The 25,860-nt window shown below is 38.4% G+C and overlaps 4 protein-coding genes across 4 annotated transcripts; all 4 read right to left on the minus strand.

The window, feature by feature from the left end:
• Nucleotides 1-1,375: 1,375 nt before the first annotated feature.
• On the minus strand, nt 1,376-3,177 carry LOC112157323 (D(1) dopamine receptor-like). Its single transcript, XM_024290010.1, has one exon. The coding sequence runs from the start codon at nt 3,072-3,074 to the stop codon at nt 1,698-1,700; it is 1,377 nt and encodes a 458-aa protein (XP_024145778.1). The 5' UTR covers nt 3,075-3,177; the 3' UTR covers nt 1,376-1,697.
• A 2,161-nt stretch (nt 3,178-5,338) lies between these two features.
• Nucleotides 5,339-8,403, minus strand: LOC112157303 (GTPase IMAP family member 9). Its single transcript, XM_024289977.2, has 2 exons — nt 7,947-8,403; nt 5,339-7,872 (listed from the first exon to the last, which is right to left on the minus strand). Exons 1-2 carry the CDS (start codon nt 7,987-7,989, stop codon nt 6,299-6,301), a joined length of 1,617 nt encoding a protein of 538 aa, XP_024145745.1. The 5' UTR covers nt 7,990-8,403; the 3' UTR covers nt 5,339-6,298.
• Nucleotides 8,404-10,985: 2,582 nt separating this feature from the next.
• Nucleotides 10,986-15,766, minus strand: chrna9a (cholinergic receptor, nicotinic, alpha 9a). Its single transcript, XM_024289957.2, has 6 exons — nt 15,281-15,766; nt 14,685-14,839; nt 14,395-14,575; nt 13,340-13,691; nt 11,324-11,913; nt 10,986-11,254 (listed from the first exon to the last, which is right to left on the minus strand). Exons 1-6 carry the CDS (start codon nt 15,311-15,313, stop codon nt 11,084-11,086), a joined length of 1,482 nt encoding a protein of 493 aa, XP_024145725.1. The 5' UTR covers nt 15,314-15,766; the 3' UTR covers nt 10,986-11,083.
• A 6,142-nt stretch (nt 15,767-21,908) lies between these two features.
• On the minus strand, nt 21,909-24,748 carry rhoh (ras homolog family member H). Its single transcript, XM_024290052.2, has 2 exons — nt 23,992-24,748; nt 21,909-23,363 (listed from the first exon to the last, which is right to left on the minus strand). Exon 2 carries the CDS (start codon nt 23,049-23,051, stop codon nt 22,461-22,463), a length of 591 nt encoding a protein of 196 aa, XP_024145820.1. The 5' UTR covers nt 23,052-23,363; nt 23,992-24,748; the 3' UTR covers nt 21,909-22,460.
• Between the last annotated feature and the right edge of the window lie 1,112 nt (nt 24,749-25,860).

A 25,860-nucleotide genomic window follows, 5' to 3' on the forward strand; every position in this document is an offset into this window, starting at 1 on the left:
TGTTAATTTGCGTGCACATAATACTAGCTCTTGCCCACATTTGTTTCACAAAATAGCCTACTAGTTCATGCACACAAAATACAAATTTTTCATTAAAAAAATACTAGTTTGTGCACACAATATTCTAATTTGTGTCCGCAAAATACTTATTGCTAGCTACAACTTAGTATTTCAAAGTCCCAAATTAGCATTTTATTAGCATTTTGTCACTGCAAATTAGCATTTTGAGCACACAAATTAGGACTTTAGTGTTATCAATTCCTACTACTGATTTCTGTGCACAAAATGCTAATTTGTGTCCACAAAGTACTATCTTGTGCTCACAAAATACTAAACATGAGTCCAAAAAAATTCTCATGTGTGGGAACAAAATACAAGTTCTTGCCCCAAAAAGACTGATTTGTACCCAAAAATTACTCATTTGTGGGCCCCAATAAGTATTTTGTGAGGACGTATTTTTGATTTGAGGGGACAAAATGCTAGCTCTTGCCCACAATACTAATATGTGGGCAAATACTAGCCCACAAATACTAGTTTGTGGGCACAAACTTTCAGCTTTTGCCAACAAATTACTTTTTTGCGCCTACAAAATTCTAATTTCTAAGCAAAAAATGCAAGTTGGTCCACATAAAATTTAATTTGTGTCCACAAAATGCTTATTTTTGCCAAATAAATACTAATTTGTGCACACAAAATGCTCATTTGTGGCCCCAAAATAGCATTTTGTGAGCAGAAATTATTAGCTTGTTGGCACAAAATACTATCTCTTGCCAACAAAATACTAATTTGTGCACACAAAATATTAGTCTATATGCACAAAATACTAATTTGTGCACACAAAACGTTAGTCTGTATGCACAAAATGCTAATCTGTGTCCACAAAATGCTAATAAAATGCCAATTTGTAGCCATGAAAATCTAATTGTTGCACACAAAATGCATATTTGATCCCACAAAATGCTATTTTTTGCATAAAGAAAATATATTTATTTGCAATTAGCATTTAGTGGGTGCACACAAAATACTAATTGATGACCAAACATTATTAAATTTAGAGAATGCGTCTTTTATTATTTTTATTGCCCAAGGCACCTTTCCTCTTTTATTTTTTTAATCCTGCTCCATCACACTAGCTGTCTGTTTGGAGTCATCAAAACAAGACCACGCCATCAAATATGTCGGCTATCTGTGCTGAGGGAGGTACAGTCTTTTAGAGTCTTTGTTGTGAGGTGCTGAGGATCATAAAAACACAAACAGTTGATAGGCTCAAAATATGAAGTGAAAGTGAATGACTGGACATCCTCCAATCACTGTTTTCAAACAGATGCAGAAAAAGTCAGAAGTCTTCAATGATAAACTTTATTCAGGACAGCACTCCATCATGTCAAAACCTTGGCTTGTCATGTCTTGCATGTTTGGATCAATTTTTAAATAATTAGTGCATCCTTCTTAAATGTGAGTTTTAGGGTGATCAAGTGCTTTTTGGAATTTTCTTTTCATGAGGAAAAAACTTTTACAAAGGATGATCTGTGGGGATTGGAATTAGCAGCATGTGGTGAACATCTGGATATTTGGCTGTGAAAAGCTTCAGTTTGTCAAAGTTTGAGGTTGAAATCCCCTGAAAAGTATTTGTCAAATATGATCCAAAAGGATCCAGTGTATCCATAATTGCGCACAGATTTAAGTATGAATCTCTTTTATTTGGGGATCTTTGTCCGTTTGTCGTCTTCGAACCTCTCCTCGGTGTCTATAATTTGCTCGGATAAAGCCCCTCTGTGGTAAAACACAGCCACGGTGGTGTTCCCGCTGTCCTGGCTTCCTCTGGCGTTCGTGGAGACGCTCAGCTTGGTCACCAGAGAGCTCTCCCGCCTGTGGTGCCCTCCTGCGTCGTTGCTCGCCATCATGGTCTCCACGGCTGCGCTCACTGCGGCCAAAAAGCCGCGTCCGCGGCAGCGCAGCAGGCGTAGGAAGGCGTCCCTGAAGTCCGCGTTGAACGCGTAAATGACCGGATTGAGGGAAGAGTTGCTCCATCCGATCCACACAAACACGTCGAACGTTTTCTCGCTGACGCAGTAAGGCCCCCGGTGGGCTCCTGGAGCGCGGGGCCCCGGGCAGAAGGGCTGAGCGCAATTAAGGATGAAGAACGGCAGCCAGCAGCAAACAAAGACCCCCATGATGATGCTGAGAGTTTTCAACACCTTCGTCTCCTTCCTGATGGAGACTTTGAGCTCGCTGTGGGACTGACTGGGGCAGGGAGAGTCTGGATGAAGACTGATGCGGGACTGATAGGAGTTTCCATTCGCTCCAAGTTCTGTGCACATGTGGGGGAATAACTCAGGGACGTGGGATCTGCAGCTCTGCGCGTGCTCCGCAGCTCGCTCCAAGGAGGAGATGACTCTGATCTGAGTCTGGGCAATCCGGTAGATGCGCGTGTATGTGACGATCATTATAACCACAGGGATGTAGAAGCTGATGAGGGAGGAGGAGATGGCGTAAGTGCGGCTCAGGCTGGAGTCGCAGCTCCCATCTGCGCTTTTACCCAGCGGCATCAAACCCTGAGCGCTCAGGTCACCGATCTCCGCCCGGTGCCAGTCCAGCTGCACGGGGACAAAAGAGATCACCACGGAAACAGTCCAGGTCATCCCGATCATGACGAACGCCACCTTCTTGTTCATGCTCCTCTCGTAGCGGAACGGGTTGGAGATGGCCCAGTATCTGTCCACGCTGATGACGCACAGGTTGAGGATGGAGGCAGTGGAGCACATGATGTCGCAGGCCAGCCAGGTCTTGCAGAAGCCCCCAAACGGCCAGAATCCGGCCACCTCCGCCACGGCTTTCCACGGCATCACCAGCACGGCGACGAGGAGATCCGACAGAGCCAAAGACACGATGAAAATGTTGGTCACTTTGGCGCGCAGGTGGCGGTAGCGATAGACGGCGGCGCACACCGTGAAGTTCCCCAAAAGTGTCCAAATGATGAGCAGGGCCAGGACGCAGCCGGTCAAGGCTCGGTGCGCCGGCAGCTCCACCCGGCTGGCACTTCCAACCAGCGCCAGGGCGGTGGTGTTACTCATAGCCGAGTCGTGCGCGCGGCCACATGTCGGACTGGACGCGCACTAGTGCGCAGAGGCAAAGTTACCAGAAGGAGCCTCGCGCTCTGTGGAGATGGCGCGTCAACTCAGGCTGATCTGCGCCGGTGCGCAGAGCGCGCAGCAGATTTACTGAAAACCACGCGCACCAGCTGACAACTCATGCACGCGCGCACACACGAGACAATCTGGTCACCTGAAGAAGCCGACAGTTATGCAGCCAGGTTTTTGATCAGATGAACATTTCACATCTCTTCAGCCCAGATTATCATCCGCTGTCCACGTGAACCGTCATGAATGATTCAGATTATAGGAACGTGATAATCCCGTTTCAATCTTGACTCCTTTATTTCTTACATGACGTGAATATGAAGTGGAAACAAGTCTCCTTTATGATTTAAATCTTTGAGTTTGTTTTAAAAGGAAGTTAGTTGTGCTCCAGTCATATATAATGTATAAAATAATTCAAATAAATCAAATACACAATTATAGACTTATTACAGATAAAATTAATGAAACATTACAGGACAAATGATGCATTTTCATTTTAAGAATAATTATGAGACATTTATGTCATGAACTTTTCTGGTAATAATTGATGACACAAAGTTTCGAGCTGTCAGAGAAAACGTTTTCTTTTTTTGTTATTTGACAGATTTCATCTTATAGTTGAAGCTTATCTAGAATCTTTTGCTTGAATAAAAAACATTTTAGTTTAAAACGGTGCACAGCTTCATCAGAATGCTTATTTTTTTGTCAGAAGTATTTTTTTTTATTTCTTTTAATTTAAATGGACAAATTCAAGTCTTAACTTAGTATTTTCATGTTAATATGAGATTAATGATGTTCTAAAGGATCCAAATGAGAAGAATAGAATGAAACTAAATGTAATACTGTAAACCAAATAGAATGTTTTCCTAATATTAAATTGGGAGCAATCCATATTAATAAAAATCAAATCAAGTGATAGTATGAGGAACATAGAACCACTTAAGGCAGGATTTTTTTTAAGATACTTACTTGAAACAAAGCTAGATGATGAAATCACTCAAACTAGGTGAGCTTGTGCAGCAAGAACAAAAAATCTTGAATAATTAAAATAAAAATGAATCAAAACTGAACACAAAGACAAATGAATGCATTTAAAGATAAGGTTTAAGATAGGTCTGGTAAATTTTTGTGGTAATATTTTTACTCAGTCACTTACTTTTTAAATAATATCAAATTTATTTGTTGAAGAAATCTCCTTACTAACTTGTAATATAAGAATTATAAACGTATTTGCTTTTCTTTAAGCTTCCAAGAGGCTAAACAGGGGGTCTGCAACCTGAGGCTCCAGAGCCACACTCCGGCCAAAAGGAAAGTAACGTAATAGTAATTTTTAATAGTACTTTTTAAAGAAAAGGTTACTAAATGAGGACCAATTTAATTAATGGCTAAGGTGCATCTATCCTGCTGACCTCAAGATGCCTTGTTTGCTCTATACTATGCTCTATAATGCAAAAATTTAAATACTTAGCAAAACTTTGGTAAAAAGTTTGTTTTTTATTCTGATTGTTCAGTTTATTTTATAAAATTAAAGATCATATCATCTTATGCTGCACAAACTTGTTTGTAGTGGAGTCAAAAAATGTCTATATTTGTTTTCATATACTTATTGTAACTGGTTCAGAAATCAAATGAATTAAGGTTTATGTTCAGATGAACAGCAGGAAAAAGGATGACGGCTCACCAAAGTAGGCCAAGACAAAATGCAATTTTTGTCTTGCATACATCCGCTGCACTGGGATCATCCTGTTTGGCACAGGAAGTCTTTTATTTTGAAAGGAGTTGGTTTGAAAAGGTGAGAAAAATTTGACATTATGAGAAAATTCTAGTTTCTTTTTACTTTTTTTTGTGGCAAAATATATACATATATATATATATATATATATATATATATATATATATATATATATATATTTACTATCGAAAAAATAAATTCTCATTTGTTTCTAAAGGCTAAAATTAGACTTTGCGGCTCCTACTAGGTTTTGATTACAAATTGGCCTGAAATGGCTTGTTTACTGTTGAAGTTTGCAGGCTCCTTTCCTAAACTGTCATGTAAGAGTATTAAATTGTGATTACTAACTTTTTTCTATGGTGAAATGATGAATTACTTTTGCATTTACACCTCAGCTTAGTAGAAAAACTATTTTCTATTGACGTGTTACTGTCTGCCTATTGCAAGAGGTAATTCTTTGACCCCATTTCTTTTTTTTTTTATTGTTAATCCTATAAACACACTGTACCATTAAGGTCACAGTCTGACAGACATGGAATAATACTTTTACACTACGACAGGGTGGTCCCCAAACTGCTGTTCCAAGAAAAAATGTGTTTCTCATTATTCCGCTCAATAGGTTCCTAAAAAAAATCTGAGAAAAATTTGGGGGAAAAAAACTGGGGACAAAAGAAGAAGTGGCATATCCTAAGAAAGTGTGGCGTGCTAATCCGGTTCATCCTTTGAAGTACGTGCCCCTATTAATGCTTGAATGAGTCGTGTTAAGGAGCTTAAGAAAAAGAAAGGAAAAAATGTTATAACTGTTATGTTAACAAGAGCGGACTGAAAATGAAAGGAAATGTGGCCACTTTCCAAGAAAAAACGTTCACAAATCCAGAGAGTTATTATTCAAAGATTACCAGGAAGTCGTCGCTTAAAAGTAAAATATAGTCATTTTTTACATAAATTTTAAACTAGTCTCTCACCCCTCTTAGTTCCAAACCGTTTGCCTAAAAGAAAGAAGCACAATTTGTCCCTCCAACGTCATTAAAGCGAGTGCTCTGAAAGATGAGCACAATGGTGGTTAAAGTCACGATAAAACCCGCCGTTTCCTCTGGGAACACAACCAGATGGCACCGCCGAGGTCACACTGTCAGTGAGAAAAACCGAAACAGCACTCCAGCCATAATTCCTTTTTATTCATGACAACGGGGTTTAGTTTACAATAGAGATTTAGATAATAGAGGCAGAGTCAGCAGTACGGGACAGAGGGCAGGAGATGATTATCAGATTATTTCCATCATCATTGAGAGAATTTGTGCATTTGTTTATTTAGGGCATGCACAGGGATGGCATCTCTAATACAAATAAAATAAAAACATTTTTTTATTTAAGGTAAAATCACAACAGAAAAGTTACAATAATGAGAATTCCCATGCGGGTGGTGTCACTGAATGCAGCACGGAGATCCTATCTTCTCCAGAGCCATGTTCAGCCCCAGCAGCCCCATCTCCTGCATGTATCCAGTCACGTTCATCCCAGTGCAGCTCTTCTTCACGGACTTCTGCGTGATTATTGCACACTTCTCCCCACACTGGTCCCTCAACATGAACATGTGATGGTCAAACCGTTCCTTCTCGCCGTGCAGACTCTCCTCCACCAGCCTCTTGAGGTTTTCCTCGTTCCACTTTTGCTGCTCCATCTTGGCCTCCATCAGTCTCAGCTCTTGCTTCAGGGTCTCCGTTTTCCGTTTCTCCGCTCTCAGGTGCTCCATCTGCACGGCGATTTCTCTCTTGTTGTCCTCCCTCTCTCTCCTCAGCTTGTCCTCGATTTCTTTTTTGCGCTCCTCCTCGTTCCTGCCCAGCACCTCCAGGCTCAGGATGAGGTTGTCCAACTCTTTCTGCAAAACGTCTCGCTCCATCTGTTCTCTCTGCCGGATGGCCTGCTCGACCTGCTTCCACTGAAGCTCCATCTCCTTCTCCTTCCTCCTGTAGTCCTCCTTGTTGCTCTGGATCTTCTCCTCCATCGATTGTTTCATTTTTTCCTCATGCTTAAGTTGATTGTCTAACATTTTACTCACTCTGTCGAGTCTTTCTTGGAGAGCTTCTCTCTTCTTCTTTTCTATCTCCATCAGTTTGGACACTTCCTGTGACTTCTTGGCCTCGATGTCTCTCTTCAAGGCCTCCTCGCGATCCTTAGCCAGCTTCTCCTCCTTCTCCTTCTCCAGCTCCTGTTTTTTCTTCAGCTCCACCAGCTCCGCCTGGGTTTTCAGCTGAACTTTCTCCAGCTCCCTCTCATACCTCACCTTCACAGCTTCCACGTGCTTCTTTTTCAGGAGCTCGTCTTTCTCGAACAGCAGCCTCCTCTCCTCCCGCAGCTGTTGGGCCAAATCTTCCTCCGTCTTCTGCAGCATTTTGCTGTTGTAGTAGCTTTCTCCGTTGCCTTGCATCAAGCCGTCCAGCAAGCCGAGCAGCTCGGACACTTGGTCCCTGTTCTTGTGGTTCTGGTTGTTGAACACGCAGTACCTCCCTCCACATCCGGCCACCAACTCGGCGAGCTCCTTGCTGTCGTCGATCAGACACTCCTTCACTGTTGTGTCTTCTTCCAGACGGTCTCCGTGGGTAAAAATCACCACAGAGAAGCTCAAAGCGTGGGAACCCATCGCATCTTTGATCTGCTGCACTGCTTCCCTCTCAACCTGAGTGAACCTCCCAATCTGAATGACGATGATGAAGGCGTGGGGCCCGGGGAAAAGCAGGCTAACGCTCCTCCTCAGCTCCCTCAGTACCTCTTGTTGAGTCTGTTTGGTGTCAAACAACCCAGGGGTGTCAAGGATTAGCAGCTGTCGCCCACGAAATTCTCCACTCGCCCTGTGACAACGCTGTCCAGCTGAGGCGCTGCTGACCTTCAAATCTAAGACTTTGCGGCCTAAGATGGTGTTGGCCGTGGAGCTTTTGCCGCTGCCCGTCTTCCCCAGTAAAACCAGCCGGATCACAGTGGAGGAAGGGGTGGCTCTCTTGGCTGAGGATAAAAACAAATGTAAAAAGAGAAGACAACAAAACTCATGACAGAAACAATCAAACACTGAGTCTGACCTGCACAGTTGATGGAGGAAAGCTGCTTGGTGATTGATGCCATGTCGTTTTTGATCAAGTTCCTCTCAAACTGGGAGCAGAGGACGACTTTCAAGTAAATACATGCAGTTTGTAGTGGGTGTGTCCAATGGTGTCACATGTGAAACCCCTCTGAACTCTAACCGTCACCATCATCTGGTTCTAAACTTTTATCTGGGGGGGTCACGTGTGGCCCAATAGTCCGTCTCAGAGAAAACACGCTCCAGTCAACTCCTGATCAATACCTGATGGATGTTTTGGCTGAGGCTGGGATCAGTTCCAACAGACTAACAGTGATTGGACTCTTCAGTCTCTTTATCGTGGAAGTGTGAGCTGATTAGTGCTAAAGAAACCACATAGGAATCAATAACCTGAAACGTCTGCAGCTCTTTGACCACAGCTGCGCATAAAAGGGAGGAAAGCATGAAAGCAACCACTGAAGTTAAGGGATTTTTAAACTTGTTCTGTCTTAATTTTAATTTGATACATCAGATTGCAAACTTTAGTTTCCAAAATTGACTAGATGAGAATGAGAATTCTAAACAGAATATATGTAAAATGTACTATATGGTAGAAATATGTGTTTATATATATGTGCCGTATAAATGTTCAGATCCAGTACTTTTTTTTTCATTATTGATACATATATTTATTTTTTTGTCACTAAAGTGCGTTTGCTTTATCAACTAATGGCAAAGGGGCAGAAAAACATTTTTTTCTTTCTGCTCCCTTTCATTTCCATTGTTTAAGACTTTGTGCAAGATTATTTTTTCTTACTGTTTTTGAGGGAATAAAAAGAAACAAAGAATTTGGAAAATTTTGAACTTAAAAAATGTTATAGATCAGGGGTCTGGAACTTGAGGCTCCATAGCCACATGGGACTTTCCTACCCCTCCATTGTGGCTGTCTGGTAAAAGAAAAAAAAATAAGAAATTTAGGAACTAACTGTAAAGTAAAAAGTAAAAGTAAATAAAACTAACTTAAGTTTTATTCACAAACAGTTGAAAGACAGTATGTATCACTCTACAAAGTTCCTGAATATAGTGGTCTCAATGCTCCAACAAACTATCTATCAATTCTTCACAGTTTACCAAAGTCGTACCAAAACGCTATACCACATTTTTGAGTTCTGGGTATCACAAAAAAAAGAAAAAAAAAAATTATGTCAAATAAGCACAACCAGAATTCATATGTAATTTATGCTGGATTATAAAGTAAAATTCCTATTTTTGAACAAATTCAAGGATTTTAAGTGACCTTATGGTTCTAAAAACCTTAGAGCTCTGATTTATTTTTAGTTAATAAGATTCATGAATTTCCGACTGAGGTGCACCACAAATGGTAAAATGAACTGGTTTTATGTGTAATATTACTGTTTATTACAGTAATCCGATGTGGCAGAGGGTGTCTTTTATTTTGAAAGGAAATCCATCAAAAGCTATAAACTATTTTCACATTTTGTAAAAGGCTATATTCCCTTTATGTTAATGCAAAAAACAATCTCATGTTTATCATAGTAACAACATAATATCAAATCTTATTTTTTTCACGGTCAAGTCAGACTTTTTGTCTCCGATTGTTTTGTGATCAGTAAGACCTGAAAGGCCCTTTAGGTGTTGAAGGTTCCAGACTTCTGGTCTAGATGGAGGCAGTCAGACAAGTTACAGCCAGCTGTTATCACGGTGTGCTCAGACTTTAGACAGCGTGGTGACACAACTGTTGTTGTCAAGTTAATCGTATCAGAAAAGTGAGATTTACACAAAAATCTTTCCCCTTTCATTGACACTTTTGCCGGGAAATCCAGTGGGGGTTTGTGTGTGGCCTAAAATATTGAGAAATACAGTCAAAGGGAAGCGCTTTGGAACAAGACAATGTGTTTTTTTGTTTTGTCAGCTTAGATTGCAGCTCAAAACTATTAGTGCTCACCTTGATTTGAATGATTAAAACATCCAGTTCGTTTATAATCAAAAAGTTTTATTTTGAAAGGAATTACCTATGAATCATTGTAATCAGAGGTGTGGAGATCCTTCAGATTAAAAGCACTTTTGAATTTTACTTTTAGAGTTGAATTCTACAGTATGAGAAGTTATATTCCTTATAGTTTTTTGCTTTTGACATACTGTTCTGGTAAATGTGATGCTCTGCAGATAAAAAAAAAATTCAAATAATTTTCAGTCAAACTGAGCAAGACTGTAACCCTGCCCCCTGGTGGCTCTTGTGACAACTGCAATGTCCACAGAAGACCTTTTTTTCTGTTTTGCAGATTTGTGTATGATTGCCAGATTCACTTCAATGTATCTTTTCAGTATCCCGGCAGAAAACAGAATTATCTTTAAGTGTAAAGCACAACTGCTGACATAGCTATAATTTTAAAGAAATCATGTCAAAGTCCAACTTTTGAATGATTTAACTCAGTTGTGCCAAAGTGCAAGAACTTTTCTAAGAGTGTCATAGTCACTATCTGTATTTACACCCACACAATGTGGAAAAAAGTATTAGAAAGTCCCTAATTCTGCATGTTACCCCACTTAAAAAGACAAGGATGTAATGTTTAAATTAATCTAGAGGAAATCATTTTAAAATGCTATATCCCTTTTGTATTGATCTGACTTTGTTAAGGTTTCTCACTGGGTAAACGACTGTTTCTCTTCAATTGATTGAGCTGTTTTTTTTGTTTTTTTTTTTGTTTAGTTTTTAACCAGAAAACTGATAGCTTTTTCTGCTGATATCACCCCAAAATGCTTGAACTCCTCATCTGGATGCCTCAAACCCGACATCAGAAACATTACCCCTATAGCCGGTTGTTCTGCTGTTTGCTAATCAATAATGGAGAGCCCTTGCATGTTCAAGGAAAGCTCTAGATTGTCTTACGACTCCGCAGCTCTGTGACACGAGCAGAAACTCCTGACATTAACTCCCTGAGAGGGTGTTGAAGGGGGGATCTGCGTGGGTTTGTGGTTGAAGAAGTGTTTGTTTCCCGGAAGATTAAAGAAAAAAAATAAAAGTCACATAAACAATTCAGATCTTAAATACAGTTTAATTACAGGCAAAAATGCTTAATTTGGTGTGAAAGTGAAGGCTAGGGGAAGCTGGAAGACTGGGGTACGATGCCAGAGCTGTCAGGAGGCCTTGGCGATGATGAGGATGCTCATGAGAAACACCATGAAGAAAAAGATCCACATGAAGAACCGATCCATCACCTTGGCAACCTTCTTCCATTCTGCCACCTTGACACACGTGGCTCTCTGCTCTCGGAAGCAGTTGGCGATGTACTGGATGTTCTTCACCAGCTGGAGATCAGACGGATACGTTAAAGCTTTCTTGGAACAGTCAAAAAAAGAGACGGGAAATGGTCTCACCTGTTTGTACTGCAGGCAGGGGCAGCAGCAGGGGCAGGACTGGACATGATGCTTCTCTGGAGGGTACAGAATCTGCTCTTTAACGCCCCCGTTCAGGTGCTGTGCAGCCTGGTAGTCCAGCTCCTCTCTCGGGATGTGGTGGTAGTGCTGCATGGGCTCTCGATTGCTCTCGCCTCTGCCCAGCCTGGACGTGTTTTTGTTCCGGTTGTTGTAATGGTGATGGCGGCCGTTCACGCTGCCGTTTGCTTGACCTTTGGGATGTTGGTGATGCTGCAGGCTGTGGCCATTGCTGTACTTGTACGGATTGCTGTCGTGATGGTAGAAGCTGTCGTGGCAGCAGTCATCATAGTAGATGCTTTTATCGCCCATGGGTTCCTCTGGGTACAGGGGGGTCCTCTCACTCTCCGGCGTGGTGCAGTTCTCCCCCACTTCATAAACAAAGAAGATCTTCGACATGTAGTCGATGATCAGAACTTTTGCCCACTGAGGGACCGGTTTGGCCTCGGCTCCACAGAAATGAATGTTCATGATGAAGATGGTAAGAGACGTGGATGCTGTGATCATTGTCATGGTGGCGATGTAGTACTTCCCTATAAAAAAAAAAGAAAACAGTTCAAAACAGGAAAATTTGAGAAAAAACTCAAAAAATATTTCTATTAGTAAGCAAAAAAAGGTTTTTGCTTTTTCTTTTTGTTTATTGGAAGTTTCACATAGTAGTTACAGCTGATGTGATATTAACAACTAATTCAAATGCTCTCCCATGCAGACTGACTTTTTCCAAACTACTGTCCAGGGGCGGAGCTAGCGGCCCCCAAACAAAAAGCTTAGTACCCCCAATTTTTGATCCAATATTAATATAATCGTTGACAAAGATGAAGAAATCATGCTTTTATAAGCTTTGCAAAAACAACAATAAAAATAAAATTAAATTAAATTCAACTAAATTAACAACCAATTAGAATAAATATCGTTATTTGTCCCCCTCCCGGCCCCCCTGTATAAAAGGTTCTAGCTCCGCCCCTTCTGCTGTCCAACAATGCAACAGATGTTTACGAAACCAGAAAAGGCCCTAAAAAGACGAGTTACCTTCTCTGTACAAATGAAGCATATTTAGCTTTTTTCTTATTAGAAAACACAGCATGAAGTTCAAAACTTTCTTTTTCAACAATATAAAATCAAAATACATGGATTTTTTATATTCTTTTAAAATGGTGACAACTTCCTGAATTATTTTTTTTTAATTTGCATGAAGGATTGCTCCAAAATAATTTATGTCAGGCACATAAAAATCCATGATTTGTCAGTCCCAGCTTTATGAAATAGAGGTTACATTGAATAACAGAACTAAAACGAGCTCTACTGCTACAAATCTGATCACATTTCGAATAATAAGAATTTAAACAAGAATTCTTCATGTTTTTAAGGAGGCAACAACATACTTTTAAGAAAGTTTGCACTGACCAAGCAAGATTCCCATTTCTATAACTATAAAAATGTAAATAAATTTAAATTAAACAAAATAAATATGTTCCAAGCCCCCTTCCTATTTATTTACAGTTTGGATTCTGTTCTACAAATATGTTTCTCTACTTCATTTCAATACTAACACTACATTTCCTTTTATGTTATCTGTTACTTCTAGGGGTGTAATGATTAATCAACTCCATCGATTAATTGATTTATATTCCTGCAATCCAATCAGATCGATCTGTCTGAGGGAAGTTATTAATCAAATCAAATCGACATTTTTTATTTGTACGCATTTAATTTACACTTGATTATCTTGCAAGAAATACAAGGAATCTGGAAAACTCTGAATCACACTGGTTGAAGTTTTGGCTAAAGATCCATTTTAGGTCAGTGAATCAGATTGTTCAAAATGAACCAAAATGGACCATGAATCATATCATCAACCACAGATTGTGATATGAACGACATTGTTGTTAAATGAATTGTTACACCCCTAATAACTTGTAATCCCCTTATTGTAAAGAGAAGTCTGAGAATGCTGCAGACCTATGTAAGGCATGCTCTCTGCAGGGGGCATGCTCTCAGCCACCAACAACTGGAAGACGGTGAGCGCCAGCAGCACCGTCACCCCCAGAGAAACCTTTTCCCCAGAGTCTGCCGGCAAGTAGAAGCCCAGCGGGGCGAGGAAGGAGATGAGGAAGCAGGGCAGGAGGAGGTTGAAGATGTAGAAGGAGGAGCGGCGCTTCAGCAGGAGGGTGTACGTGATCTCCGTGTACGGGTCCGAGCAGCAGCCGTACATCATGACGTTTCTAACGGCCGGCATGCCGTGACACTCCCACTCCACGTTCTCCACAAAGTCAGAGAGGTCACCGCTGTCCATGCCCAAACTGATGTCCACCTGAGAGCAAAGCATTATGGGTAAGCAAGATAAAAAGGATTAAGATTTAATAGTAAAACTAATTTTTTGAATGGTGAAGGTGAGTGAGTGAGATTTTTTTCAAACACCTTTAATACAAAAGTGTGGCTTTACAAATAAAAAAAAATTACATGTAAGTGGAAAAATAGTCAAAAGAGGAAAAAACAAATCAAAACAAAAAACAAAATGAGTGAGTGAATATTTCTAAATTAAACTAAGTTCCAATATGTTGAACAGGTAAAATAAATAAATAAATAAATTGCATAAAAGTGTGACTGAAAAGTAGTACTGTACAACAATTCTATTAAATTAAATAAATTACAGGAAAATGTACACACATAATAATAGAAATCCTTCTTTTTAGGTGTTTTTTTTTAGTTGTATCGAGCATAAAAAAGGGCAAATTTTCTAATAATTGTACTGTATTCTGCTCTTTTTCATACTTAACTTTTTGATTGCTTAGACTAAATAAAGTTTTCAGATTCAAACATTTTTTAATAACATCTTTTACTTAGTTCATGAAAACACTGCCTGATCACAAAAAAACATAATAATTTATTTGTCATTGTTTCCGCCTTAAGAGTTTTTCCTTCTAAACCAAAGAAATATTTAATCAAAAATGTTTGGAAATTTAAAATATTCTGCATTATCTGATGTGGTTTTATTTTTGGGGGTTTGAACACACCTGATTGCCGTTGTAGGTCCAGGACCCGAATGTGAGGTTGCACGATTGCCAGTCAAAGGGAAAGTAGGACACATCCACCACACATGTGCTCTTAGTGATGGCTGGAGAGTCCCAGACTATCTCCCCGTTATAGCGCAGCTTCACGTTAGTGCTAGAAGTGCCTGATGACTCCTCATCTGCTCTGCAGGGACACCAAAAAGAAAAAAATGTTCCTGCTTAAGCCCAAAGAAATTTATTTTTATTTACTTAATTTATTCATCTTTAAGTGTTTGTCTTTTTTTGCCACTAACTTGTTGTAGAGGACAATATCCGGCTTCCACACCCGGTCACTGGGGATGTTTATCATCTCCAAGTCGTCGTAGTCCTCCTTGTCCCACTTCAGGTATGCGTCATGCCAGACCTGCCTGATCCACAGGTAAGTGGTCAAGACCTGGTTCCTCTCATCCTTCAAAAGGTCACAAATCAGAAATGATCAAAAATGTGGACTTTATACAGCCTGCTAGAATAGGTTCATGTCACAAGCCTTACATTTTTAAGTTGAAAAAAAATCTTAAAAAGTACATTTGGCCCCAAAAAGCAAAATGAAACAAGCTGTCAGTTGTGTCAGTAACTTCAGTTTAATAAACACTACATACAATAATATATACATACATTTTAGTATTTTCGTTTTTTAAGTAATTTTTTTGCTTTGTTTTCTTTGAAAAAATACAAATAAATTTAATTGGGACTTTAACGTCCCATGCTAGTCATCTTTTGATCTATTTTAAGTGTTCCCAGTGGTCTCTAAATTATGATTGGGCAACTTTTAACCAAAATTTATACCAAAAAAAGGCTGTTTTCCATAAAATGGTTTCTGCAGAGCGGCACTACTTCATTAGAAATTCACCTTTGAGTTGTGGTCGATATTGTTGGCAGGCATTAAGTGTCAGCGTTTGTGTTTAGGTTTTGTCATGCTTTGTTTTCCCATCAGTCTCATCATGTTCAGGTTAATCATCCACAGCTGTTTTCATTTAGTTAATAAACCTCAGTGGATGTAAATGTCTGGTTTGCAGTTCCTCTTTTGTTAGGTCATCTGCTCTGTTCAGTCACCTTTTTTTTTGTTGTGTCCATGATTTTGTCATGTTTCTGCCACCAAGTCTGGTCTCCTGCATTTTGGGTCCACCATCCCTGACAGTAAGCCAGCACTTATTTCCCATCATCCATCTGTTTATACTCTCTCACTGGCTTACAGCGCCTCAAATCCCCAGCTCTTTTTTTTTTTGTCTGCTCCAGATTCAATTTGAAGAAAGAAATACTCAGAAATCATAATTTTCTCTATATAAATCCTCCATCGTCGCTAAAACATGTTAAATTCTCCAAAAACACGATTTTCATTAGTGAGTCGTAAAGCATATTTTTCTTTTCTTAAAGAAAAAAAACAGAGACTTGGTGAAAATAAAACCAGAATTACAAGTAAAGTTCAAGTAGCTCATAAAACTCCCCATCCCTCCCCCCTCAACAGTTGTTTCCTGTTTGATGGTATCAGACATCATCGCACGGGAACTTTGGCCTCTTCTGAGCAGCTTTACCTTAAAGCATTAAAGTTTGTGGGTTTTGGTTGATTTCAAACTATCTGGAGGTCAGACGGCCTCACATTTACCCTCCAAAATACTTTGATGGCCAAATGGTTTCTTCAAAAACACAGAGATACACAGATTGTGTGGTTACATCAAACCCCACATGAACGCTTCACAGTCTTTGTACTTGACGAGCTGTAAGGTTTTATGTGCTTTTAAGTTTACTTTTATTTTAGTATATTGCTTGTTCGGTTGTAACTTGTTTTGTTTCATTTCTTGGTCACGACTGACTTTTTGATGCCCATGTAGCTGATCTATACAATTTTTACACAATTTGACATCACGTATACCCTGCCACAGACTGCAGACCTCTAGAGGGTGTACCCCGCCTTCACCCTAGACAGGACAGGCTCCAGCAACCCCATGAATCCAAAAGGGATATAGAAGGTAAATAAAACGGATAACATCTCATAAGTGTCAATGTTAATCTGTTTTTTCTACAAGCTGTAATAAAGCAAAAATTAGAGTTTTGATTCATATCTGGAGTTAATTAGGGCAAAGAGATGGTGAATTTTAAAGAAAGGATGACCGTAACATTGGGGGAAAAAAACGTATTTTTCCTTTTTGCATTTAGTTTTGAAAATATTTTTTGCAAATAAGACATAAATCAATAAATGTAAATAAATATATAAATGTCATAGCTTGTACATGCCCTTAAGACAGGGTTTTTCCACCAGTGTGCCACAGAAATTATTCAATTTCAACTAAATGATCTAAAAAAAAAAAAAAAACATTTGCTAATACCAGGATATCAGCTCTGTGTTTATCCCAACAGAGAATTATGAGAAATTATATCATAGTTTTTTTGTTTTGGTTTATCTAATTATTTTTCAAGAAACTTTAATTTGAATGATTGTATTTATTGTAGTTATTGCCTACTACAGAGTCTCATTGTTTTTGGTTTGATTTTTGTATTTTTTTTTTAAATCGACAAAAACTTGCACCTTCGCTCTAAAAAGGGTTGAAAAACTCATCTTTAAGAAATAATCTTTTTTCCAATTTTTTGAATGCATAAAGGCTGTAACAAAGCATTTTTTATGTTGCCATTTTTCAAGTGAATACAGAAGTACAGAAATTAAATAACGAAACCCTTAAAATATTTTTATAAGAAGTTAATTAATACAGTAATGCTCAAATCCCTATAGTCAATGTGAGTATAAAATTATTTTATTTTAAACTCAAACTCATCTAAACTGACTTGTTGCATTTTAATTCTGACTTTTTAAATATTATTGCAAACATAAGATGGATATTATCCAGGAGCACATGATGTTATATAATCTAGTGGACAACCCAAAGTCTCAGTTACAGTGATGTACCCTACTGTGGTTTTGTGTTGAGTGATGCTGCATGTCTAAGCATCCTCTCTGCTCACCATATCTTTGATCTGTGACAGCGTGATCTGCAGGGAGACATTGAGAGCTTCGTCTGTGTCCTCCACAGGTCTCAGGTCGCTGGAATAGTCCTCCATCAAGTCTTTTAGAAGTTGGCGTGCATAGTGACCCTGAGCGCAGTGGGACACTGAGGGCAAGAGGGGATTATAAGACACACAAAATTAAGAAAAAGGAAACTTACGTAAACTTTATGTTTTCCTTGTAGCACCAAATTGGCTTAACAAACCTTGCACTAAAAGGCTGATCCAAACCATCAGTGCTGCCCTCTTCATTCTTTTTTTTTGTAAGTCACCAGCCGTGGGATCAATTATTCAGCCAGGCAGAGTCTGAGAAAGCCCGGGTCCACATTCGGGGCATCACTTGATTCTGATCTTCTTTTTGCTCTGTTGAGGCTGAGCCAGCCCAGACCACAGAACATTCTCCAAGTCTAACATCCTGTCAGAAGCTCTGAATGCATCGCTAGCTGTTAGCAGCAGATCTCTCCTGTCTGTGAGTGTAATTGCTACTCTGGAACAGGACCTGAGCGGAGCACACATGCACTGGAACACACGTTTGCTTCTTGTATCACATTGCAACAAAAGGTACTGGGTGAAATGGGATCCATGCCGTGTTATCCACCCGTGTGACAGACACACACCCATTCTCAGCTGTACCGCATGTGAAAATCACAATCCAAATGAGCAAAATCCACATTAATGTGACTTACAATCATCCCACTTTGTGACATAAAAAAACTATTTTTAAAGAACAGCTTTTATATCTGTTTCCCATTGATTTCTGTCTCTGTGAGTATTTGGACCATTAAAACACACGCTTTACAAAAGATTTATAGATATTTTCAACACTTCCTATTATTATTTATGCACGCAAGTCCTGCTTTAACTAAATCAAACTGTTTCAGAAAAATAAACAATATTCCAACTCTTGAAATATTTTAAAGCATTTATTTTCTTTTTTTAATATAACTCAATTATTTTTAAGACACAAACTCATCTTATAGGAGTCCACATTACACAAAGAATGATTTTGAGACATAAAAATGCAAGAAAACCTTACATTTTGCTCTCAATATATTGGTTTAAGTTTAGCAGCAGAGCAAATGTTGCACAATCTACGATTGCTGAGCTTTTGCATCATTTACAAAAACACTTAACAGATGGCAGAAGCATATTTTTCAAACACAAAATAAGAAACATATTGACAAAGGCCTCTGGTTCTGCAGAAACTGCACGTTTTGATGTAATGTGTTAACGTGTCACGCAGTTTCTGTGGTTCTGAGCTCGCACAGGACAGGTGTTTCCTGGGTGTCTGCGAGAGTGCATGTGTGAGAGTGAGCATACAAAAAAAGTTTTCAGATTAAAACATGGGCGAAAAAATGTCCCAATATGTATATTACTCAAAGAGAAGGCACTTTGAACAGCTGCTCAGTGGCACTGTTGTGAAATGGTGAGATTGAGATTTTGAGATAAATGTTTAGAAGAAAGAAACAGATGTGTTAGTTTTGAAATTGTGTGCGTGTGTGAAATGCATAGTACTTTTGAGCAGTCTGGTTGCAACATTCTGTTTTTGTTTCATTCAAAATTAAAAAAACAAAGCATTAATTTTTAATTTTTAACAACAAGGAAAGCATTTTTTAAATAAATAAATGGAGTGAATAACATCTCCATAAAATGATTTTATGAGGTATCTTGGGAGTCGATTTTATTATTGTCCTGTGACTTTAATAATGTCTGCCACCAAGCGCTCTGTCATAATGACTTCCTCAGATACAAAAAGACGCCCTTGTTTGAACTAGTTTCACTTGAGTTTGACAAGCTGAGAAAATCTATCTACATGTACATTATCCTTTCTGAGATGCCTGTTTTTTAATTTAAATGTACGCACTTGAGCTTTCTGAAGCACTTTTTTTTTGTGCAAAAACTAGATGATTTCTGACCTTTTTTATTTTTATCTTGTTTTATTTTGACAGCTCAGATGTAATCTACCAGAATTGAATCCTCAAAATCTTTAAAACATCAAGCTTGTCTGGTGCAATTCTAGCAGTTGAGCGGCAGATGATGCAGCTGGAGAAGCATATTCTATATTTAAAGACGGAGCATTGATTACACCTGCAGGCAGATCAAAAGGGCAAAAGAACCAAAAAAAGATGAAAAGATGCTCAGAAAGTTGATAAAAAAAACTTTGTTCATCTTGATCTGATGTGTCGATAGGATCTAAAAAAGTAGTCTTTCTCCTGCTGAGTAAAACGTAAGGATTTTCATTTCTTTGACAAAATAAAATGGTCTCAAACCCTCTAAACATGTTTTTTTTTCTCCTATTTAATGGCTTACAAGGAAAAAAAACACAAATGAAATGTGTAAAGCAGTCTTTGGTTTGGAGGCTAAAGTTTCAGGAAGCGAATACGAGTTAAACCACATTTGGTCGTCCCAGCACAAATACCAGAAAAGGCCAACTCTGGTTCTGTCTGTGTTTATTGGTGCAAACGTCAGATGATCAGTGTGGGACAGGAGTCCCTCCTTAAGGGTGAGCTTTTGCAAGAGCACAAACTGTAACAAGCAGAGATAAAACTCAAAAAAACTAATTGGCATGGATTCTTACCATGTTGAGGTCAAACTAATGAGGTTAAAAAGCAGCCATTTATTAAAGTTATTGTCTAAACAAGTGTAACGTTTGTGCTGCACTGGTAAGTCAACTGTTAACCCCTCAAAATGTCTGTACTCCCCCCCACCACCACCTGTCTCTTCACTTCCCCCTCACAAATCTCCAGAGGCAGGAGTGAGCACACCAACTACCGCTAACTGTGAAGTGGCTCGTCTTGTACGGCTGCGCGCACCGCCAGTGTGCGTCTGTGAGACAGACACACAAGGATGAGGCGTTGTGGTAGCTGTGGCGAAGCGCACACGGAGGCATAAAAGGCATGACCACAGAACGAAACACGCTGCAAAGTCAAAGTTGAACTTTTCTCTTTGTCACCTGTAACAAAAGATTGTTAAATTATTTAATTGCTTATTTTTTTGTCAATTTAGACAGATTTAATTACATTTAAAAACATCTGTTTTTTTGCCATTGTAAGTTAAAGTTTTACTGACAGGATTTGATTATAGCAGTTCCTCTACTGTCCAGGTTATCCATATTAATTTGCTGTGTATGTGCAGGAAAAAAAAGACATAACCTTCGTGAAATGTGGGAACACATTAAAGATGCTTTCATGATGATTTATGTAAATGTGTTCGCCTTTGCACACTGGGATGTGGTTATGTGTTCTTCGACATATATCCTTTAAAAGTATGGTGCCTCTCATCCTTAGAACTCTCAAAGAACCAGAAAAGAGCAGGAAAAGGAACTTTTTTTAAGTTGTACTATCTAGTATTGCTACGTTTTAGATATGCAGAAGACGGAAATAATATAACACATATATATATTATTTTATGTAAAAAGGCCTTTTTTGTGATGATGGAATTGGAAAAGAAATCCATGTTGAGTGCGCTACGAAAAAAAAATGAGCTGTTATTTATATAGTTTTCAGAATAAATCAGTGTTTAACTGAATTTAACTTGATTAAACGTAAATGTTTGGATTAAATTGTAACATGGTAAACCAACTCCAGCCTGCAAATATACAACTGCAAAGCTACAAACTGTACAAATGTTGGCTTCTATTTGGAAAAAAAAGTCGTTTATTGAGGAATTAGGTGAACTAAAATACTTATGAAACCCTTGAATTTTTTAAACTTTAAATAAACACTCGGATAACTGGAAATGCATGTCACCAAATCAGTTTTTATGGTGATCTAAGGCAGTACTGGGATCCATAAATTTTCATTTAGTTAAATATAAGTCAATGTAACAAAGGAACATTATACAGTGAATGCAATGCTTATTCACAAGTTCACCGGTAATTAAAGCGGCCAAATCCTCTGTAAGTAAAGTTCTAAAATTAAGATTTAAAAACAAAAGTACAAATACTCACACGAGAAAACAAAACTTGGTCACAAAAAATACAAAGTCTAATATTAACTACTTCTAATTTTGGATTGTGTTAATCACTTTTTAAATGCAGCTAACTTCTGAATATGTGTAGCGCCAAAAACAGAAAAATTGTAAATAACGACTTATTTAATAATTGTAGCGACATGTTTTTTTAATTAGAAACATAGATTGCAAAAAAAACTCGTAACGCACAAAATATTTGGTCACTTGTGGGCTCACGTTTTTAGGGATATTTATTTTATTTCATGCTATTTATGGAGACCTCTTTTAGATAAAAGATTTGATTTAATCACAGATTTAAGAAAAGTAACATAATATTTTTTAAGGTTTTGCAGAATACAACAAAAACTTTTATGTCGCTCACATACCATAGTCATGATACCATCTATATAATTCACCGAATTAGATTACAACAAATCATTTTAAATATTTTTCTTTGTCATAAATATTCTTATTTAAACTTTAGATGAATGAACTTGGATGGAAAAGTACTTTTACAATAATTAAACTGCATCCAAAGAAAACATGTTTCATTTTTATTGTGAATTAAAACCATTTTCATAAAATTCCTTCTATTTAAACAAGTCTAATAATAATAATAATAATAAAAAACAAGAAAACAGATTTCATGTTGATCTGCCACGTCTGAGCATCATTTCCCTCTGTTGAAATCACAATAACTCATGAAAAATCACACTTTGTCTCATTAATAAAGAAATAACTATTTGATGCAGACAAATGTGCAAATTACAACATAAATGCTCTCCTAAACAACTTAAATATAAATCATTTTTACAGATTTTTGCAGCAGTAGGAGATGCATATGATCCCTTTTTTTAAAGTCTATTGTGAGTTTGTGAGACTTCTGAGTGTTGACAAATGTTTCTAAAAACATCAATAAAATCCCAAATAGCACATCTACGCGTCCTCTGGAGTTGTAAAGTTTGTTGATTTGAGCTTCATTTGCTCAGAATCCTGTAAAAATATGACCTGGATGACTGAGAATCTTCACAGACATAAATTTAAACAACAAAATCATGACGTCTTGACCCATTCGAGGTCAAAGATCAAAAGATCTTGCACTGGTTTAGGCTAAACATGCGTCTTCTGGCTTGTTTCCTGGCCTGGTTGAAGACTGTCCGCACGGCGTACTCGAACACCTGCTGCACCCCGCGGTTGTTCAGGGAAGAGCACTCCAGGTAGCCCTTAGCGTGGACGTCGCGAGCGACCTGCTTCCCCGCAGCTGGCGAGATGCAGCTGCCCCGATGCACGCCAATCTCCCTTAAGTCCGTCTGGGTCGCCACAATCAGCACCGGGACTTTGGGCAGGTTCTCTCGGACCTCCGCGATCCATTTGCGCTGAATGTTGGCCAGAGAGTTATGGTTTGCCACAGAGAAGCAAATGAGGACGACGTCAGCCTGCTGGTACGACCTCGGTCGGATCTGTCTGAGGTTGTCGCTGCCCGCCGTGTCCCACAGGCCCAGGCTTATCTGGACGCCGTCCATGTACACCTCCACGCCGGTGTTATCGAACACTGTGGGCATGTACGAGTCGGGGAAGGTCTCTGAGGTGAAGCGGACCAGCAAGGCCGTCTTTCCAACTGCACTGTCCCCGACCAGGACACACTTCACGGACATTTCCGCCCCGTAGCCGTTCATGGTGGCGGCTGTTGGATTTCTCTGGTTCTTGAAGGAAAAGTGTAAGCAACAGATGCTTCTTTTCAGCAGGAAGTCCTAAAATCAGTTATCTGGAAACACTAATGACGCAGAGCTGAACTGGTCAGTCTTTTCTCAAAAACTTCTCAAGCTGGTAGAGTCAGCACATCTCCAACGGCCAGACTGTGAGGATCTTGAACTCTTTAGGCCATCTTGGCTGTCCGCCCTTCCGGTCTGCGCAGACACTCTTCTGCGGCCGCTTTGTACATCGTCGTTCTGTCCATTCAGGTCTTATATTTGTAGTTTAGAGAAGGGCTAGAAAAAAATGGAAAAAAAAAATTAGTTTTCAAAATAAAAGTCTAAAATTTATCATGAATTCTTAGTTACATTTAGTTTTAGTATTACCCATCAAACATACAATCTAACATAGACAGATAGCAGAGTGTCTTGAGCGCTAGTCTGTTATAACATAACAAATTCAGGATTATGGATACCCTAAGATTGGAAAAAAAGAAAAAAAAACAATTACCAATTTATGCTTCAAGTTCATAAAACAACAACTGCCAACAAACTCTTGACATTCATGATTTTTTTCTAAATCTGGATGGATTTTTAAAGCACAAAAACAGAATTTATGGTAGGAGTTGCTCAGAAATAAAGAAAAGCAGGTCTTATGAGTGGAAAAGTCTGCCTCTTTTAGATGGGACATGTTACTGAGAGGTGTTTCCACAGTTCCTCTGAAAGACCAAACAAGGAACTCCATTTTGAAACGCCGAGAATCGTCATTATAGGATTCCAAACACTGTTTAAGTATGACTTTTTAGCTTAAAAAATAGAGCAAACGACTCAAAACGTTGAACTTCAATATTTCAGGTGTGTCGTTTCCACACAATTCAAAAATGATAAAAAATGATGTGACAAGAACAGAAAGCAAAGGCCTTACCGTCTCAATCCTCATCAAACGGATGTTGGCTGCCGCCTTCAAAACTTCACTGTGTAGAAAAAAAACTCTCCTCATTTATGCACAATGAAGATTACATTTGGTTAACGTTGAGTGGCACAGTTTCAGTTATTTAGGCCGAAACAACCTAAAAATAAAAAAAAGAGAAACGGTGGCCTCTTCATAAAGGTGTAGCTGTGAAGTCAGAGGGATGGAAGTCAGAAAACACGAGAAAGTCAAGTGCAGCACATCCGCTTGAAGGAGTGTGGAGGTGTGACTCACTGACTCCACCGCTCGCCTCCCCCACCCACAGCAGCTGTGCTTCATCACATCTCTCTGCTGCTTCACTTTAATTTCCTGGATTCAGTTTTAATCCAATATTAAATAAATTCTAATAGGGAGGGATTATTTTCCTTATAAAATTCTTCAACACAGACTTATTTTACATCTTTTAGGCTGAAGCGTGTGAGCAGCTGTGCAGGAAGAACGAGTGAAGCTTACAGGCAGCAGTGTGGTTGATGCAGGCAGGAGAATCTGTGACAGAAGAAGAAGCCGGGATCAAAAAGTGTAGCCAGCTGCAGCTTGAAAGCAGTTCGGCGTGTTATTTACTCCTCAACGTTCACCCAAGATCTTTTGCTGGCATAACTTTACTCAAACGACATGAACCTGAGATAGTGAAGCAGACAAATTAATGCATCCGCACGACTTACCCAACAGATTTTTTTTTTAAACTTCTTGGACTAAAAAAAGACTTTTACATTCATTTTAGGTTATTGTTTTGCAACAAATTACCTTTTATGATAAGTCTGACTAAATTACATTTACTTTGGCTGAAAGTCTGGCTTAGACATTTTTTCATTTTGGTTACCTTTACATCCTGAAGTAAGCTTCAGGGCTCTTAAATAAAGAACTTTCTGAAAAAGTTGCAAAAAAAAAATTAGGCATCCCACAGTCTTTCTCCCAGCATCCCTCACAGTGAATTAGCAGACATTTTTTGTCTTTTTTTAGGGTTTTATCTCTTTATAATTTTGTGCTGTAAACTAAAACAATTCATAAAATCTTTTGTGTGTTAACTGTAGGTTTTTTCAAGTATCAGTGACTAAAGTTGAGATACTTTTGTGGCAAAAAAGAAAGTACATGACTCCACAATCAAATGAGTGGTAATAAAGGATTGTGTTGGATAATTTTACAAACGCATCTTATACTGGCTGTATATTTCCTTAACCGTTTTTTACTTTAAAACTCGGCTTAAATATAACTTTATTATTATTATTATTATCTTCCACTGCATTCTTTGACTACTTTCTCTATCAGAACCTCTAAAATGTTTAATATAAAGTAACGTAAAACTTATTTCAACAGTTAAGAGAGCATCTTGATTTTTTTGTCCTATGTTTGCATCTCCAATTTTAATTCAAATTTAACTTTATTTAAAGACCACTGGAGCACAAAACCAAAGAGAAAGTCATTGAAATCAACAAAAATTATGGCAGGGAATCAACAAAAATTGTAAATAAAACATTATTTGCGTTTAATCGTGATTATTGATTTATATTTTTTTTTGTTACAGTACTTGGCCGACAACTTATAATTTGCAAATATTCCCAATTTATATATATATATATATATATATATATATATATATATATATATATATATATACGTTTATTCCACATAAATATACACAATAGAAAGCTAATAGGGTGCAACAACAGCATATGGAAGTGTAAATCTTACTCAAAATCTAAACAAAGAGACAAGCGTAAGGCTTATATTATATATATATTTATATATATATAATATATATATATATATAACCGCAACCAGGGAGACAGCAATGAAAGGACGAAGACAGAGCATTTGGAATTATAG

The sequence above is a fragment of the Oryzias melastigma genome, linkage group LG1 (assembly GCF_002922805.2).
Source record: "Oryzias melastigma strain HK-1 linkage group LG1, ASM292280v2, whole genome shotgun sequence".
In the NCBI taxonomy this organism is placed as follows: domain Eukaryota; kingdom Metazoa; phylum Chordata; class Actinopteri; order Beloniformes; family Adrianichthyidae; genus Oryzias; species Oryzias melastigma.